General features: G+C 41.8%; 1 protein-coding gene across 8 annotated transcripts in view; it reads left to right on the forward strand.

Annotated features, from left to right (window-relative positions):
- The window catches only part of LOC147035613 (TNF receptor-associated factor 2-like), a 79278-nt gene that overhangs the window by 16169 nt on the left and 43260 nt on the right, over positions 1-19849 (forward strand). For 6 of the 8 annotated variants that reach the window (XR_015049089.1, XM_085845288.1, XM_085845321.1 and 3 more), the window contains exons 2-5: positions 4962-5248; positions 10789-10867; positions 11183-11281; positions 12995-13066. Coding sequence is in view for 7 of the 8 variants with exons in the window: in XM_085845288.1 (XP_085701414.1) it covers positions 5070-5248; positions 10789-10867; positions 11183-11281; positions 12995-13066 (429 nt within the window). In the remaining variant the exon portion in view is untranslated. Of the gene's footprint in view, positions 1-2928; positions 4187-4961; positions 5249-10788; positions 10868-11182; positions 11282-12994; positions 13067-19849 lie in introns of all 8 variants that reach the window. The other 2 variants (XM_085845298.1, XM_085845313.1) reach the window with 2 other exon arrangements.

Genomic DNA, 19849 nt, shown 5'->3' on the forward strand with positions numbered 1-19849 from the left:
CTATTCAAATTTTGTGTCACTATCAGTGGAAAAACCCTTTTTTCTGTTCCTTGTACTCATACATCAGGTTTGGAAAATGTAGCTTATAAGTAGGAGTATAAATGTAAAATAAAAATTCATTGTTTTCTTTGGAAAACTTTGCATTGACATGGTGACGCTAACCTGTGACTGGCTGCAAGACGAGAGAGCCAGGAGAACTAACTGTGGCAGGTATAACAATATCCTTTTGGACAGCTCATCTTGCACGCACAAGATAAGAATGCCAAATCACGGCAGCTGCCTTTTATACCTTGCAACATCTGAGCGCTGTGTGCTACATTGATGCAGCCATTGTCATTGCAAAATGAACCATCCACACCTCCATTACAGGCAAAGTGTCATGGCTCTGGAACTGGAAATACATTTAAGGACGAAAGTACCGACTCGTCCTTTATCCAAAAACTAATTACTAGCTGTGGTGCATTCTCTGCGAATGGCAGATGACACCATATACACGGTGGGCCAAAAGTCAAGGTTTTCTTTTTTTTTTTTAAATAACTTTTTTATTTTTCATTAAATTAATTTATTTATTATTTTACAGAAAAAGAAGACTAGGGAGATTCATTATGAGTAAATTTTCCAATGACCAACGTGTGAAAGTTGTTGAATTTCATTACTCCAGTGGGAAATCAATAATTCAAACTCAAAGAAAATTTCGCAATCATTTTAATGTTCGAGAACAACCATCAGAAACACACGATTCAAAAATTCATTGCTCGTTTTGAGCCATCGACATCATTAGAGGATTTGAAAAACAACATTGTCGAGGAAATTGCAGCGATTTATCAAGGATGTTTTTTTCCTCTGTAATGGATCATATTTTGGAAAGAGCAAGACTTTGCAAAGAAACGAATGGGGTTCATTTGCAGGACATTATTTTTCACAATTGATCTAAAAAAAAAAAAATCTAATTAGCAATTTCTTTCAATTTTTATTTTAAAATATAAATGTTATAAAAAATAAAACCTTCACTGACTTTTTGGCTCACCCTGTACCTGGATTCCTGAACATCGTTTATTCCATGGATTTTTCTGATCATGCACACTGCGTAATTGTGCCTGGACTTCAGCTTATTTGAAAAAAAATGACGTGTCTCAGCTGCAAGACGAACATCGTGATTGATGTTCATGGGAATTTGGTGATGGCAAGTTGACAGAACGGAAAAGCCAAACACATGTTTTCATCCATTTCCATAGAATGGGCACATGAGTAGAACACTGCCCATACCAAGGGAGACAGGGGGACATTTGGTCTGATGGACAGTCCCAGTGGCCTTGGTTATTCGATAATTTCTGGGCCAGAAGTTGTTACCCTGCATGCACGAAGGGAAAAGCAGGGTTCAGCAATTGGTTCACTTTGTGTCTACAGACATCGGTTTATAATCGAGGAACAACTTGATTTCAATTCAATGTTATATTTTTAACATTGTCGAATATGAATCGGAACATGATTCAGAAAACAAACATGCAGTTTAGCAGTACTTTGGCTCTGAATTTGGCAAATTGTACAGAATCTCATCCTGATCGCACATGCGCAGAGAAGAGTGAGGTAAAAATTTTTTTACTCTCCCTTCCTATCTGGCAGTCAAACAAAATTCAAAGTAATTCCAAACAGGAAAATGTACTGCTTTTTAAGTATGTCATGAAGAACATGAAGGACTAATTTCACTTGTTAAATAAGGTGGTGTAAAAGACGCTGCATCAACCGCGGTAAACTTCCGAGGAAAAGGTTGGTTTTTTTTTTCTTTTTTCTCTCCAGCCTTTAAAATCTTTATTTTATTTCAATTGAATTGTATACTTGAACACTGTCAAACACAAATCGCCTTCTTGGCACTTTAAAAACCTTCCGTTTAGCAGTACTTGGACAAAATATTACGCCATTTTTAAGTCATCTCGACCAACCAAATTTGCCACTCACTCTCAACATTGGTGAATACCGAGATTCAGACAAAATGTTAACCCGCAGGAAATATAGATCGTGTTCAGAAATATCAAGCCAAAGTTTAAAAGACCCTTCCCATGAATCCTAGAGCAGCCTACTTGTCCCGATTCTTGAATAAGAATGCTCCAGGCAGTTTAACCAACACTTGCAGAGTTTTAAATCACTTTTTCTTTGTTAAAAACACTCCAAAGTGCATCAATAAAAAAGCGTGACCTTTCCAGATACATGCACATGTCCTGCCAGACCGGGGAAAAGAGCGCTTGCCCTCTGCAATGGAGATGATGCAACACATGGGCAGAGGATAAATATTGTTATGGATCCGGGGTTTGGGGCTTGCCATGAAGAGAAGCACTCTAGTCCCTCCCGAACACCCGGTCCAGTGACCGCCAGGTGCAAACGACTCCACGTGCTGGTGGGTTGCTGAGGGACCACGAACGCCAATTCCTATTGCCAATCCTGGCAGGGTTACACTACTTCGCATGTTACCGTTTCTGGTGGATTGACTGCACCAAGTGAGTTTCATGCCCTCGATGCGTATTTGCGTTAACTTACCGTATCATGTGCAGCCAAGTGGAGCTGCCAAGTATGCACCGGCTAACAAAGCTAATCAGGTGGGGTACAACTTCTCGTCTAACTATACTTGTACATAGTGTTAGACCAATGAAGGAAAAGATAACTGAGATGGATTGGAAAGAACAACAAACAATTATTTATTTCACACACAAGCAATCGATAACTTAAAAGCGAGTATCTACAAGCAAGAAAGCAAAAGGCACAAAATAGCAGATTTAACCATAACATGTATTCTTATTCAATCTTGTTTAAACAAAGGACACATGGCCTCATTCGAATCGGTGGAGAAGAATAAAACAAGAAGAACTTGAAAATAAAAGAAAAGTAAAGTATGGAGAAAAGAAAAGCGATCTTTTCTTTTCTCCCTCACCTCAGACAGCCTGACGGGCTGCACAAGCCCAAATATACGAGAGAATGTGGAGGAAAGGATGGGGAAGATGGACAGCAGCGATGCGGTGCGATGGGACACACAGCCACGACCCTGAGGTGCCCAGACCCAGTAGGAGAATCCTCTCCAGCGTCCCAGATGTGCCAGATGCAAGCAACTCCAAGCTTTTAGCTCCTTTCTGCTCCTCTTTCTCTTCCTCTCACTCTTCTCCCTCTCGGGACAAGCTTTCTTTTCCATCTCCTCCGAGCCTTCTGGCTTTTTTTTGTATACATTGTCGAGGCTCGTATGAGAACTAACACATAACGCACAGCAAGGGGGGCATGAGACAAGAGGAGCGGGAGAGAGAAGGACAAAACGGTGAGGAAAAAAGATTACAGGAGATCTGTGGCAGGAAGAGAGATGGGGCGGGGAAAACTGGGTATACAAGATCGATATTACATGGACTTTCAGGAAGGAAAGCAGGGAATTTCAAGGAGGTGTGTTTGGGGTGGATTAACAAGGATAGAAAAGATTGAGGTTTTGGATGGGGGAAGATAAAAGATTGTGGTGAACTGCCATTTTGAAGGCCTGGAAGGAAGAATGGGATTGAAAGGAGTTTGGGAGTTTATTCCAAAGGTGAGGAAAAAGAGGAATGAAAGAGTGAAGGTGAGCAGTGATTCATGATTTTGGTAGTTTTACCAGAAGGGAGTTTCTGGGGGACCTTGAGCGCCCTGTGGAAATATGGGGGGTGGGGGGGGGGGGACATCGCAGACAGATGAGGGGGCGAGACCGGAGAGGAGATGGTGGAAGGAAGACAGACCACCGACCTGCCTGCAGTGAGAGAGTAATAGACCCAATGACGGCCTCATCGCGGGAGACCTTTATGTTCTTCTGTCCTTCCTCTCGTGAGCTTTTTCCATCTCAGCTCATGCGAGTTTGTCCCTCATTGGTGCACATCCAATGAGGGCGGGTCCACGATGCGGCCTGTAGAATTGCCGATCCATTCTGAGGGAATGTTCAATATAGCCCCCACCCCTCCCTTGACGCACCCAAGGCCGCAACGGGAGCCCTCAGCCCTCCCTGCACGCGCAAAACGTCCTTTGCACTGTACGTACTGTTTGACATGCGAGAAGCGCCGTCCCGCAGGCCACGAACACCAAGCGTCGTGCTTTGTGCCATGAACATGAACATGCATGTGAGAATGGAGTGAAAATGGAGAGGGATTCCGCCGGACCAAGGGATGACCAAACGGCTGCAGGGTTGAAGGTAAGACCGATGGGGTGAAGGAGGGATTGTCAAAATGATGTTTGGTGAAGGGGATTGTTGGTTAATTTGAGGAAGCAGAGAGGCCAACAGACTGATGGTGTAAAGGAGGAATGATTGAAAGTAGCAGAAGTTTTGAACAGAACGATGGTGTGAAGAAGGAAAGATTGAAAGTAGCAGAGGGGGAGAGAACAGACAGATGGGGATGAAGGAAGAAAGATTGAAAGGAGTTATGGGTGGAGGGATGACATTACACTGGGGAAATACAAACCAACCAACGCATGCTCATCAAACAACTCCTTGATAAGGGACCAAGGACTATCTACCCAAAGATTAATGAAATAACTGATTCTCGGCTCACCAGCGTGTCCATGTATGCTCTCCCCCTGGGGTAAGTTTTCCAAAACCATAACATGATGCATGAAGCAAAACACGGGCACAGCATAAACATGCATGAGGCAAAAAATGACGTGTGGAACATAATAAACATTTCACATTCAAACTTGGTTACATCACACCATGTCCAAGTCTAAAGACTGCATGGGGTAAGGTGTTCCGTGAATTCTCTGGTTTGAGTTCGGGAAACTTCATGAAGCGCAACAATGCATAAACAGTCACATGTCATCCAAACTGAAAACATCACAAATACTTTTGGCAATATAGCAAAGTCCAAATGATGAAAATCATGGAATGCTTTTTGTTGTGTTGTTATTTATTGCTCGACACCATTTACCTGTTATTTTGTGTGATTTAATCTCTTACATTTTCTTCACTTCAGGTGGCATTTTATGGCTTTTGGCCTTGACCCAAGTTCAAAAACAGAATTTCCGTTCGCTGCCTTGAAAATCTCTGCTTGGACTATTGCAGTCTGGGGCCATCTAAGAGTATGACTGCGGAAACCTCTTCCATGTCCTCTGAAAAACCAGGGGGATACCCTCTCAATCTCCTTGTTGGTTCACCGGATCCAAAGAACCTCTGCATGAAGTGTGATTTGCTGCTTAAAAAACCAGTGCAAGCTCGCTGTGGACATCGCTTCTGCTCAGCATGTTTGCTGCAACTCGTCAGGTAGGCTGTGATGAGTGATTTTTGTTATTGATTGTGTTTAATTTGGTTTGAAAAGGGGTTGGAGGAAAGGTTTTTGTTTTGTTTGTTTGTTTTTCTCAAGCCAAGGTAAAATGGCTGGGCTTTATGCTTGTGCTTTATCCAAAATAGGAGGCAATGAAGGATAGGAGGTGGGATTTCACTGTTTCAAAGGAAAGTTTGACATTTTTGTAACTCGCTGTTTAACCAGTGAAATTGCTAACTGTGCCATGACCACATGAACCCAGAGTGCAGTGCTTCGTTCCAGTCAGTGTACAGCCAATGAGCAAATCTGCTCATCCTTCTTTGTCGAGGGTTTTTATGATTAGCGCGAGATTCATTGTGTATAGAACAGATAAATTAAGTCTCCTGCTCAAAGACAGTGACATTGACATTGCTGCTATAACAGAGACTTGGCAAACGCCTGACATTTCAGATGAACAATTTACACTTGATGACTATTTTATATTCACAAGCCATCACAACATCCATCGTGGCGGTGGGGCAGCATTGTTTGTGAAGAAAGACTTGCCAGTTTATACCCAAAATTCCCTGATGACCCAAAAGACCCACATGACCCATAAGCCCCTGAAGACCCCGAGAACCCAAAATACCCGAGGACCCAAACGGCCCTGTAGACCCTTTAAGACTCCACTATAAATGGAGTGTGTGTGTGTGTGTGTGTGTGTGTGTGTGTGTGTGTGTGTGTGTGTGTGTGTGTGTGTGTGTGTGTGTGTGTGTGTGTGTGTGTGTGTGTGTGTGTGTGTGTGTGTGTGTGTGTGTGTGTGTGTGTGTGTGGCGTTCTACTGGAGTGTTCTGATGTGGAATGTGATGCACCAAAATGATTGTCATGATCTCCTGAGTTGATTAGGCTAATGAAGTACAAAAAAACCTAGAAGAATTCCCATGTTTTAAATGTACACCATGTTGAGGTGTATGGGGCAGCTTAATAGGTCCTTCCACAGCATGGCATTCTATTCACAAAATACATCATAAAAATCATAACATTCCAACAAATCATATGAACAACAATAAAAATAACAATAATAATAATAGTATCATTTGGCAAGAATAACAAGAAAAAGATCAATCAGAGATTGCAGACCCTCGCCAGGACTTCTTTTGAGTAGTGTTTTATAGGTTTTTGGGTAAATCCAATATGGCTGCCAAATCATGTGTCCGATGATAATATATGTGTGAAACTTTTGTTCCCCATGGACAGGTGGTCATGCGTGTAAAGTTTCACCTTAATTTGTTCAGCCACTTCAGAGAAGAATATTTTTGAAGTTTTTTTTTTTATTTTTATTTTTTACAATATGGCTGCCGAATTACGTGATCGATGACGTCATTAAGTTTGTTTTTTTTCTGTGGACCATTTTATTCCGAGATGACCCTCCAAAATTTTTGTACTGATTGGATGAGGCGTTCTCCATATGCAATTATGATGTCATGAGTGAACTGTGATGTCACACTCATAAAAATCACACTCATTCCCCATGAGGAGTACTTTGCCCTTTTGGCCAATGGTTACCTCAAAATTAATAGGTGGTTGAATTTGGTGACCTGTTATGCAAATGCTCTTCAAATTTCAAGTCAATCGGATGAAAATTGAGGATTTTAGAAATTTTGCCGATGTTGACCTTTTGGTCTGTGTTGGCCTCAAAATTAATAGGTGGTTGAATTCAGTGTCCTGATGCACAAATTTCTTCAAATTTCAAGTCACTCGCATAAAAATTGACAATTTTTGAAAGAATTAAAATAAATCGGCCTATTTTGTGTTGACCTTGTGGCCTATGTTGACCTTTTGACCTATTATAACTTCAAAAGCAGTCGGTGCTTGAATTCATTTTCCTGATGTGCAAATCCTGTTCAAATTTCAAGTCAATCGGATGAAATCTGAGGATTTTAGAAAATGTGGCGCAAATTGGCTTATTGGCCTATGTAGAAACTTTTTTTTAATATTTGGTCGACCAAATTTAACAACTTTAACGCAGGACCGTCGCAGGGTCGGTGACATTAATCTCTGAAAATTTCAGAACGATCGGTTGAGTGGTTTGGGCTGGAGGCGAGCAGAGACACACACACACACACACACACACACACACACACACACACACACACACACACACACACACACACACACACACACACACACACACACACACACACACACACACAGACACACACACACACACACACACACACACACACACACACACACACACACACACACACACACACACACACACACACACACACACACACACACGGTGACGATCAACATACTTGTCAAAATTTTTTTTTCTTGCCAAGTAACAAACGGACCCGAATGCAATACCCTCTCCTCTGGCGAGGGTAATAACAAACGTATAATCTCCGCCCTGGTCTAAGCACATCTGGGCTTGCTGAAAGGCAAATTAATGCTCAAGCAGTGCAGCAGGCAGGTATGCAACAAGGCCTTGAAGACCATTGAACATTTGGTCCATTGGACCAACGGTCCCACAAGTAATTTCAAATGGTTAAAAAGGGTATTTCTAAAAGGTAGTTAAAAGGGTATTTCTAAAGCCTGGTTAAAAAGGGTATTTCTAACAGGTAGTTAAAAAGGGTATTTCTAACAGGTAGTTAAAAAGGGTATTTCTAAAGGGTGGTTAAAAAGGGTGCTTCTAAAGGGTGCTTCTAAAACGTAGTTAAAAAGGGTATTTCTAAAAGGTAGTTAAAAAGGGTATTTCTAAGGGTGGTTAAAAAGGATATTCCTAAAGGGTGCTTCTAAAAGGTAGTTAAAAAGGGTGGTTCTAAAAGGTAGTTAAAAGAGGTATTTCTAAAAGGTAGTTAAAAAGGGTATTTCTAAAGGGTGCTTCTAAATGGTAATTATAAACGGTGTTTCTCGTGTTTTAAAGAGTAATTCTAAAGTGTTTCCAAAATGTATTTCTGAAGGGTTCTTAAGGGTATTTCCAAAGGGTTCTAAATGGTAATTATAATAGGTTATAAAGGGTATTTATAAAAGGTTCTGATGGGTTTTGTTCGTTTCTCGGCTTTGCCTATTTCATATTAAAAAATGTCAAACTGAACCGCTTCCTTCGGACGCTGGTGTGATTTTTCTACGAATTCTTCCAATTGCACTATGGGAATTAAATCTGTAGACAATTGCACACATAACATCGGACCATTTAGTGAATATTATGATTTGTAATTCAATGTAATCTTGACTTTATCTTTTTTCTGCACTTTACGACATGCCGTTTCCGACATTTTTGGGGGGTTTGTTTCAAGTCACGAATTCCGTGAATTCCATCCGTTTTCTGCAATCATGGAAAATCACTGGCTCTAGAATTCCAACAACTGTACCACAGTTTAAATTACTTATGTTGCCTGTAGAATGTTCTTCATGGCCTGAAATAACCTGGTGTTGGCCGAATGGTTAAGGTGGCTGATTTATGATCTTGGTGTCTTGGGTTAAAGCCGTTGTCGTTCTGTTTACTTAACACCAGGTGGGTCGACAGCCTGCCATACTTCCAAGGTCGGCAAAATGAGTACCAGCTTATTGGTAGCGGGGGCATTGCATCAGCGGCACAGCTACGCACCCAGAAAATGATGCAGCCAAGCAGCCACAGGCTGTATATGAATAAATAATAAATAAATGGTCTAAAGTTATTTTATTTATCTATCTATAATTCCAGGTATGTGTGTGTGTGTGTGTGTGTGTGTGTGTGTGTGTGTGTGTGTGTGTGTGTGTGTGTGTGTGTGTGTGTGTGTGTGTGTGTGTGTGTGTGTGTGTGTGTGTGAGACCGCTGTTTCTCGACAACCACTGGTCCGATCAAATTGAAACTTGCCAGGTATATTGCTGGGGACCTGAGGATGTGCCTTTTCAAGGTTTGATATTAATCGGACAAGTGCTTCCCAAGTTATGGCCATTTATTTACCAACCAATGGGAAGACACGTTGTTGCGTGGGCGTGGCCGATGGGGAAGGGAAGCTCAGCCGCGTTCCCCATTACGGTTACAACGTACAGGCTTCCGGAGAATGATGACTTCGTGTATTCTAATAATTTCTCGATTGCTTATGCGCATTTATAGATAAACACAATGGCCCAAGTTATGATCGTTTTCATATTAGACAGTGTATACATTTCGGGAACATCAGAGTGCTGGTATGCTCCGAACCAGGAAGTAAATTTTTTTCTCTCTCTTCTCTTCTCTTTTTGTTTTTCCTTGCCACGACATTGCGAAAAGGTAAAATACGTTGGCGCTAATTGAATAATTGGGTATTAAAAATAAATTGCGAATAATCGTAACTGCGAATAATATCGAACTTCCGGGTCACGCACGTACGGGCACGTGAGAGCGAAGAAACGGCCTGTGTGGTTTATTTATTTATTATTATTATTATTTTTTTTTTTTAATTTTACGGGCACGTACTAGTGTTCTTAATGGTCTGAAATTATTGAAAAGATTTATCTCCTTTCAAGGTGGAAATAAAGTATCAGATTTGACTACCTTTTTCATCAATGATGCCCATTTTTTGTTTGTCTGAAAGGATGGCACAGTGGTAGACTACATCTTTTTCAGCTCTCTCATCTGGGTTAGATTCTCGACCAGACTATATACTGTCCCATTAGTGGCTTTGCAAGCAGTGTGCTGTCCCTCTGTCTGTTTTGAGCAGACTCGGTATGATCGTAGCCGGGTTTATGAATTAAAAGTTTCTGTTCTGTTGACCGTTCTGGGTGTCTCATGAGAAAAAAATGAAGCATCTGAAAAATTGAAATATTCGGACAAACGAGAAAATCAACACAAACCACAATTGCAACAAGAATCAGCTCGTGAAAAATACTTTTTTTGTGATTCAGTGCCTTGAAATAGCTTTCAGTGTTGGTTGTGAATGAGCTTGGGGTTTTAGGGGGATTCTGATGCAAATGTTTTCATTGTATGACGAAGTGTCATCAGTCCTCACCGAATGCTATGTTACACGTCATGGTTTTTGCACCCAACAGTTTTAATAAATTTGTTGTTTTTATAAAGTTGTTGAATTATTTTATTATTAAAAAAAATTCAGCAGATTGAACTGTTGTTTATTTGTTTTTTTGTTTATTTTAAGGAAACACTTTGGGAATGCTTTCATATAGTGCTCACTGCTTGTTCTTGTCTTCTTCAATTCATTGTTTGAGACGATGTTGATATCCTGCTCAATCCTGATTTTTGCTTTGTTGGTTGCAATATGCCAATAAGACAGAGACTTGGACTGGTACAAATCAAGTATATGAATAAGATGAACGCCCCGATAGTTAACATGCTCACATACAGGGAATGAAGCATTTAGGTGAAGAAATTTCACCAGGGGCAAAAGTTTTTAACCCAAACGGCATTGTATGGAGTGAGTGAGCTTTTGGCTCACAAAATATGCCATGTGAATTTAGCTTGATGGTGTTGTTGAAGCAAATGATGTGGCCTACTTCACTTTGCGATTAATACTGTATTGTACTGTCCAGTAATTTGTTGATAAATCATTGATGTTTCTTTTGTTTGTTCCAGGGATGGACCCACTCGCTGCAGTAAATGTGTAGAGGAAAACTCATTTGAAGAGGACATCTCGATCCTCCAACCAGATGGGGTGAGAGTTTTGAAAATGCATTTCTACTCGTCAGCTTAAAAAAAAAAACTCTCCTCTCCTCCTCTGCTCTCCACATCCCTCTTTCGACCCCGATGTCCCTCGTTCTGTCTCCCTCACCCCTTCCCTCGCTTCATCTTGCTCTATCTCCCTCACCCCTCACCTCCCCCCCTCTCCCCCATCTCTATCTCCCTCTCCCACCTCCTTTTACCCAAGTTGTTTGTGACCATGAACACTTTTTGTCAGTTACCTTTAAATTATCTTGTGTTGTGCTATTCCATGACCTCAGTGATATCCACCGCAATTTATTTTTTTCAGTTCTTCCCTGACAGAGCAGCTAAACGTGAGATTGAGGGCCTTCCTGCGAAGTGTATTAACACAGGCTGTTCATGGTCAGGAGTGGTTCGGAATTATGAGGTGAGATTTGCATTGCCTCTCCTTTTCATTATAGCAATCATCATCATCAACAAGCAGACACCTACAATCATAACTATCAACACACCAAGGACAATGGGTTATGATGATTAGCAAGACCACACTGGTCAATCAATTACCCCCCCCCCCTCCAATAACCAGCCAATGGGGTGTGGAGTTATTATAAATTCTGCATCCCAAGCATTCCAGTTTGTACTTCCTCCAGTCTATGGGCAGACCATACTGACCAAAACGTGGAAACTTACTTCACTTTTTCCGATGTATTTTAATGTATGAAGAATATAAATAGCTCTTCAGAGCTAACACGTGGTGTAAACCATAAACCTTTTACTGTAATAGTAATCATTATTTCTTCCCCTTCTGTTTCACCTCCTGGAGGATTTAAGTTTGAATACTGCAATTTAAGGGGTTTTTTAGGGCTGTTTTAAGCGAGATTCCAAATTATTACATCCTCAGTCAAATAATCTGTGTCGGAGTGCCGACATGTCCAGTATTGCGACTTTAGCCAAGAAACTGCTTCGGAGGAATCGACGTTCTTTATAGAGCATGGTGCATGAGTATGGGTGCTTGTAACATGGGGGATTCCGAAACAGTTTGTTTATGCTACGAGGCTGCTGTCTATGTTTTGGACTGTGCAGTGACCTATCCAAAAATAATAATCACAAATTTTGTACTTTTGTTTGTTTCATTGGGCTTGTAAAGTGATGTTTTCCTGATGTTTGTGTGTACATGTTTGCAGAGACGACGGCCTTTTGTATGTCGTGCTGCAAATGTGTGCTCGATCGATCTATTTCTTGGGTGTTTCTTCATTTTTTTTTTTGGCTGTACAATTGGCATACTATGGTATATCTATTATGCCAACACAAATTTTAACGATACTTGAGTTATTAAATCTGATTAACACAAATATTAATATTATACGAACGGTTCGGTTCATGGAATGTGTAGGTTCAGCTTAATGAGAGTCCGCTTTATTATCAAATATTAAGATGTAATTTCTGTGTTTATTTAAATATTACAAACCTGCTTGCAGATCGGGGAACTAAATATAAAAAGTGATCTCATTACCAGTGATGAACAACGATGTTTGGGTTAGAGGGGTGGGAAGATGTCTCCATTGGTTATCATGTCATCTTCAGTCGGTGTTGGAAGGTGGATCGGGGTTCTCCCAGGGTCTAAAGTGTTCAAGTTTTTAACTTTACATTTCGAGGATCAAGTTGTGAATTTCAATAATAAAGATGCTGCGATGAAGAGTGAGCATTTCCACGCACTCCTTTTCATCGAATCTTTATTGTTTTTATTTTGTCGAAAATCTTCCAATAATTTGATTTTCACATCCTGGCTATTCGGGTACATTTGTAGTGGCTGTAATATGTAAAAGTTGACAATGACATACTTTTCCTCAAAATCAATACAATTATTAAAATCGATGTACATTTTAAACCAATCCACTGAGTCTTTTTGTTTTGTTGAAGCAGGTTGTTTATTTTTTTCTGTTAATGACTAATATATTGCCATCAACTCTGATTGAGTGAAGATTTATTATGTTCAGCATTGTGCATGATTATACAATCTTTTATATTAAGAAATAACATGTGAACTTTCATTGTTTTCTGTTTTTTATGAAATGTTGAATAAGCGATCACTGTACAGAAGGTCCCTTAATTAACTGTGATTCATGTGATTTGTTTGCAGGAACATATCATAATATGTCCAAAATTGTTGGTAGTTTGTGAAGAATGTATGAAGCAAATGCCAAGAGATCAGGTAAGATGTACAATTAAAAATTATACCTTTTTAATTTTATTTATGTTTTTCTGCGAGTCCGGTCACTGTTATACATTTTGCTACAGTTCATTGAGATACAAGTACCGTGTTTTCAATTGCATAAACAGTGGCTGTGGTTTTCACCCTCAAAAGAAATCAATATATTGATTATATTTTCTATTCTGGATGTAAATACTGTTGTGGGTTTCCTCCGTGTTCGGCGTGTGGACGGCCGCTTCAGCCCAATCGCGGTCATGCGCCCACCGAAGGCGACAATCCAGTCGTGACTTTCCGGACCAACTCCAAAATCCAGCCACGGATGCCTTAACGCACCATAAACCAGTCAATACTCTGTCCACGCGCTACAGGGTCAATCGCCGAATTGTCGATTTACCTAACTATTCGCATGGACAGAAATACCGAGAGTTTATACCTCGACGGGACTTGTACGAAAACGAGCCGCTTAAGCGTGCTCGTTCCGTATGCGAAGCCGAGCGGTTTGATATTGCCAAGTCCCGTCGGACCAGATTTACTTTTATCGGCTTTAAAAGCCAGTTAATTCCCGATACGTGCCGTGGCAGTCAATGCAGGAAAAATGACACAAACGAGCAGATTGACATTCAAACAATGGGGCATTTATTTCCAGTAGGCATGCAGTCAATGAATGAGGATAGGGGACAAGACACGAGCAAAAGCCTACAGCCGAGTTATATTCAATCATGCACACAATCATGCACTTAAACAGTTCAACTTAGGAAGCCAAGGCACCATAGACTTTCATCCAAAAAACCCAAGGAAGAGAATAGGGCTTGCGAGCCTTTATTTCAAACTCGGAGGCCTGGTTGACCGATGGGCTCCAAGAGGCCGGGCAGGTTACCTGGCCGCCTCTGGTGGCGACTCGAGGGTCTTCGGATCAGCGACCCTTGGTGTCTCCGTTCGGTCTGGTGCGTCGCGGACGTGCCGGTCGCTTGGGCGGCTTGACGAGCAGCTTGTACGGCTGTTTGGTCGGCCTCGGTGGCCCGGCTTCGTCGCGGCCCCTTTCTGGCGAGCCTGGCCGGCGACGCTTCGGAGGAGCGAACGGGTCTCTTGCTCTTTCAGAGTTGATGCCCCTCGAGACTCCGTTCACTCCTCGGCGTCGCCCGAACGTATCAAGGCTGTCTGCCTGGACCCCCACGCTCCTCCGCTGCTGCTAGCTCCGACGACTCCAAGCTCCGATGCTGCCGCTCCCACCAGCCCCGACTCCCGACTTCTGATCTCCACCGGGTCCGACCCGTGAACAACCACGAACCACTTCTCCGACACTCTTGTGACACGACACCGACCGACCCTCTTGTGACACGACACCGACCGATTCTCTCTGAATCTGCTCGAGTTCCGCCCTTATATCGGCCAGGAGTGAGCCGTCCCTTGATCTTTCAACCCGAGGCCAGGCTCCGCCCACTGTTCGCCTCCGACCTTTCACCCCTGGTGAGCCTCGCGGGAAACCCAAAGTTTGACGTCACCAATGGGTTTCGGGGAAGTCGCTCTGTGATCCGGTTATGCAAATTAGGTTCGTGCCGCGTCGCACAATGGCGGCTTTGAGCAGTGGTGGCGGTGGGGAGCGTTGCTCGTCGATGGTGAGGAGTTTTGGTATGATGTTTCGAAATTCAAGACAGAGAAAGAATAACGGCTAACTCAAAGATGCACAGCCGGCACACGAATAATTCCCTTTCCACATCGGTGGGGAAAATCTAACCTGAAACACGTACTTATCGAAATAACTGATCTCTGGGGAACCTGAATGGTGTTCTGTGAATTTCCACCACCGTAACGATACGTTTGTGCATTAACTTTGTATGGAACAAAATGACGGAGGTATCAACATGCTTACTCCCATGTCTGCTTAACTTTGTCGAACAGTCATTTTCTCATTTTCAAGAAGGTGAAGAGAGAGGAGAGTATACGAAGAAGTTTTTATTTTTCTTTGTTATTTATCTTGCCAAAACGAAGTTTTTGCAAGATATGTTAGTCAGCTTGTATGTTTTATTTTATTTTATTTTATTTTTTTGTTTGTTTGTCTGTAATCACGTATAAAAAATTCTGCAGAGCACAGTTATCATTGGAAATTTTTGTAACTTCGCATATCAGAGGCCTATAGAGGTCCCTTTCAGCGCACAAAATTTTGAAGGTCAAAGGTCAAGGTCACTTTGTCGCAAATCAGGGGAGTCGACGAAACCCTTATTTTTTGAGTAATTTTGATCGGATCGTCTTCAAACTTCATGGGAATATAGTTCATGGTCTGGCGCTCAGCTGATTAATTTTTGGAGGCGATTGGCCTTGACCTTCATGGTTAGTGCCTAAGGTCAAACATATTTGACCCCAAGGTAAAATTTTCAAGTTTTAGGGACCATATCGTGTAGTACCTCAAATTTAACACCTCGATGAGTGCTTTCTAGATATGTCAAGCTTGAGACATTGACGTCATTTGGTGACGTTATGAGGCAAACGCATATTTTTCATGGTTACTCTGTAGAACGATTCTCATCGGAATTTCTCGCAGGCAGATATTCCTCAAGGAGTCGCTCCGGGTGAATAGCAGCTCTGTTCACCTCAGTGTGACCTTAAAGTCACACGTGGTCACCTTTTGGCAAGATACGGGTCACCCTGAGGGTGACATTGGTTTATTTTATTTTTTTAATATTATAAAGAAGATTTTTTTTTTGTTCCTCGATAAAGAAAGAAAAGGGATTCGTACCGGTATCATACATGTTTCTTGTGGATTTGTGGCACTGAAAAGGGCCGTTTGAGTTTGATGAAGCTTTTCAGCTAAACCCGAGGAAATCCTCGTCAATGCTTTCCTCGTCAAAGACAGCAAGTAACTCCTTGTCCGAATCAGGGTTGAGCAAGTCCCCGTCGCTGTCACTGTCATTTGCAGCCTCCTCCTCCAAAATGATGTCCTTATTTGTGCCATCCATGTTGTTGGAGATGCAGCATTTCAGAAATGCTCACTTGATGATGTCCGACGGTATCTCCTCCCACACCTTGACGATCCAGCTCCAGATTATTGGAAGGTCAGCCTTTCTCATCTTCCTGATGAATGCCGTCAGTCTCCCAGTCTTCATAATGCTCATCAAAAGTAGCGATGGGAGTAATGGTGAAAGTTCAACCAAGATGCATGTGGCCAATGCTCTTTGGAATCTGGGTCGAAAATCCCGGCTGGTAACACGTCACAAAATGCTGATTTTCACCTGATGAAAATACAAAGTCTGGGAAATAGGAAAGTTCTTCTGTGATGATTCCACTGAGATGCAGCTAATGTTCCTCCAAACCTGGGTCGAATACAAAGGCCTGTGAAGTAAGAAAGTTCATCTGGTCGACGTGAGTAATCCACGGGAAGCAAGTTAGGAACCGCTGATAGAAACGAGGGAAAATGAAGAGAACCAGGAAGAACAAAGAGAACCAAAGGAAGCCAAAATAACCGAGCAGCACTGGTACTTCTAAAAGCTTCACCGTCCCACGTGGCTCCTCGCTCCTGTGACATTCTTCTTCCTTCCTTTTAAATCCATTTCCTGCCCTCGTATAGAAAAGTACTCGGGGTTGATTGGTTGTTCATAGTTTTAAACCACGCCCCGCTCACCAGAATTTGCTGCCATTGCGTCAGCATGCAAGGAACAAGCTTGGTGGATTAATTCTGCCTGCATCAGGTGTTCATGTAGAAAAGAATGCATGGAGAAAAAGATAGTCACCACTTCAAGTCCCTCGTCTATCCACCCCTTCTGCTGCACACAAACATTGACACCAGCTGGAAACCTATTTTTTGGCCAGTCGTCCTCTTGAACACGACATACGAGGGAAGCTTGTCACGCACGTTTATTCGAGGTCGGCGCTACGTTATTGGACTCCAGCTATAGTGAATAATTCGTCTTTTGATGTGAGACCAGGTGTTCTTCTTATTTTGTGTTTAATGGTGTTTTCAGAGCCGTGAAGCTCTATATATATATATATATATATATATATATATATATATATATATATATATATATATATATATATATATATATATATATATATATATATATATATATATATATACACACATATATATATACACACACCACACATCAAAAGTCTGTGTTTCTGTGGGGTTTTTTTTTTTTTTAATTTAATTTCCGCACACTATTAATAAAACGCTATACAAACTCTTAACCTGAACCGATTTTTCAAGAAAATTGAAATTTGTGATTATGCACAAAGCGGTTAGAGAGGACATATAAATAAATGGTGACATATCTTAACAGTTCACCATCATAATATTTATATTTATACGTCACCTTTTACACTCGAATAGGCTGTTATTTTGTTTTATGGTGTGTAATTTCGATGTTTAAAATTAATATGCAGAGACTCGTGTTTAAGGAGTGCGATCGCGCTCGCATGCCATCGCGCTCGTCAGTTTTTATCTCGGAGCGTTGTTGATTGTGTGCCTGGGAAAATAAATAAATAAAAGAGAAAGAAGAAGCAGATTGGGGAGTCCACAACAGTAAACTACAAAGGAATCATGAATGTTACTTAAGCAACAACCAAATTTTGAGCTCTGAAATCAAATGTTTTACCGTCACTTCAACAGTGTTTGGAAGAAAGATTCAGCTCCTATGATCAAGAGGTTTTCCAAGCATATGAAGAGGCTTGACGCAGTCAACTGGGATGATGTAGAGTCCCATTTCCAGTCACTTGAATTTGTGGTTTCCCGTTTTGAAGTTGCACTTGGGCCACTGTGACTTCGATAAGTCCAAACTGAAAAGGGAGTGGAAAGACCTGAGTTACACAATGAACCACTACTTTAGCAAAGTGAAAGCCAAGTCTATGTAGGAAAATATTTTCAAGCAGCGCAAACATGAGTTTCGAAATACTAATGTGTATAGGTATCAGCAATAGTATCGTGGAGGGGGAATTTAGCCATCTTGCTCACATGTTGTCAGACAAGAGGTTAAATCTCAAGCATGGCATCACTGAGGATCTTCTTGTTGAAGTCAACAATTTGGTTCTGGACAGAAAAAGATAGGGAAGAAGTGATGGAAGCTGCCCTTGACAAGTACATAAAGCTAATGCAGAAGGTCAAAGTGGACGTCACTGACTACCCATCAGGCAGTCTTGGAGCCCCAGTGAAACGGCACAAAATCAGACGCAGTGACTTTGAAAAATCAAGCAGCAGCAGCAGTGATAGTATTGTTGGAATCAGCAGTGATGACAGTTGTTCTGAGGGTGGAAATGGCTACGATCGGATTGATTCGGACACCTCGGATATGGAGGACGATGCCCAATGATCCTGACATGGAAGTGTTTTTGGAGAGTCTTCTTGGCAGCTCTGAGAATGAGGACATTACATTGGTTGCGTTGAACATTGGTTGTGTTTTTTGTGTTGATGAGTTAACATTCCGGTTCCGGTTTTGGAGCAGCAAGAGGTCTCCTTCGGGGCTCCCTGCTGACGTTCTCAAAGCTAAGTTTCCGGTTGTTATTTGTCCCGTTTTAACTGTTTAATTTTCTCACCTACATGTTACTGTGTGTTGCTAGTTCGGTTTTGTTTCAAAAATCGTGCTATTTTGTGAGTATTTTTGTCGACGTTCTTACCTGTGCTTGAGGCCTAGGCCTAGACTTGAGGCCTACCGGTTCCACTCGGTGTTCGATCGTTTTTTTTTTTGTTTGTTTTTTCTCCCCATTACCTTCAATTTCTATCCTCCCCATTACCTTCAATTTTGATCCTCCCCACTTTCCAAACATCCCCCATTCTCCCAACTAATCTCTTTATCTCAAAAAAAAAAAAGCCAACAACAACAACAACAACAACACGCTCACCTTCTCCCGATTTTGCTTCTTCTTCTTCCTCTTAACTTCCTCCTCGTCTTCTTCCTCGATTTTTTTTTTTTATTATTATTATTTTTTTTTTTTTTACACTTCCATGACCTAATCTGTTGAACTCTCTCATACATTATTTTTAACAACAAAAACGATCTTATAATGCTTCATCTTCCTCTCTCACACATGTGGTACTCTTTACTGTTTCACAATGCACTACTCTTCTGCTATTTTAACAGACTGCTCTCATTTCGACCTCTCCTTCATTCCTTGCCTAAAAAATCCAACGATTACAGCGCTTCTTCTCTCCATTCTCTGAATTCGCCTTCATTGCATCCATCAAGAATTGTGTTAAATCGCATCTCTGACCTAAAACTTTTAAAAACCACAGTTTGCCATGGATGCTCGCTTTCCATCAACCATTCTTTTTTTCCAACTTCAGTGCCAACTCACCCCCCTCACCCCTCACTCTCACTCTCAAAGCAACCATCCTACTCTTCTCCCTACAAGCCTCCCTCTCACCTCTCTCAAAAATTCCCCCCTCACCTTTCTCCCACCTTTTATCCCCCTCACTCTTCCTTCTCAAAGTTGCCCCCTCTCTCATCCACCAACCTGCCTCCCTCCACTGCCCTCTCACCTCCATCTATTCACTCCACCTCCTCAAATCCTCAACTGCCTTCTTCCTTGTCTCTTGTCCCCCCTCTTCCCCAGCACCACAGAGCCTTTTCTCCTCCTCATTCGGCCCCCTCCCCTCGTTATTCTGCAATACCCCACACTCCTTCAGCAACCCTCCTTACCTGCCCCCCTCGTCCCTTGTCTTACCCTCCCCCTCCCCCTCCACCTCCTGCACCCAAAGCCTCCTCCCCTTCCTCTTCATTAAAAGTGTGGACCTCAAATATCCGGGGCCTTCACTCAAACCTTTCAGATCTTTCCATACAGGCTGCCACTGAC

This window comes from Eptatretus burgeri, chromosome 1 (assembly GCF_056783735.1).
Source record: "Eptatretus burgeri isolate ZD-2024b chromosome 1, Ebu_testis_v1, whole genome shotgun sequence".
Taxonomy (NCBI): Eukaryota; Metazoa; Chordata; class Myxini; order Myxiniformes; family Myxinidae; genus Eptatretus; species Eptatretus burgeri.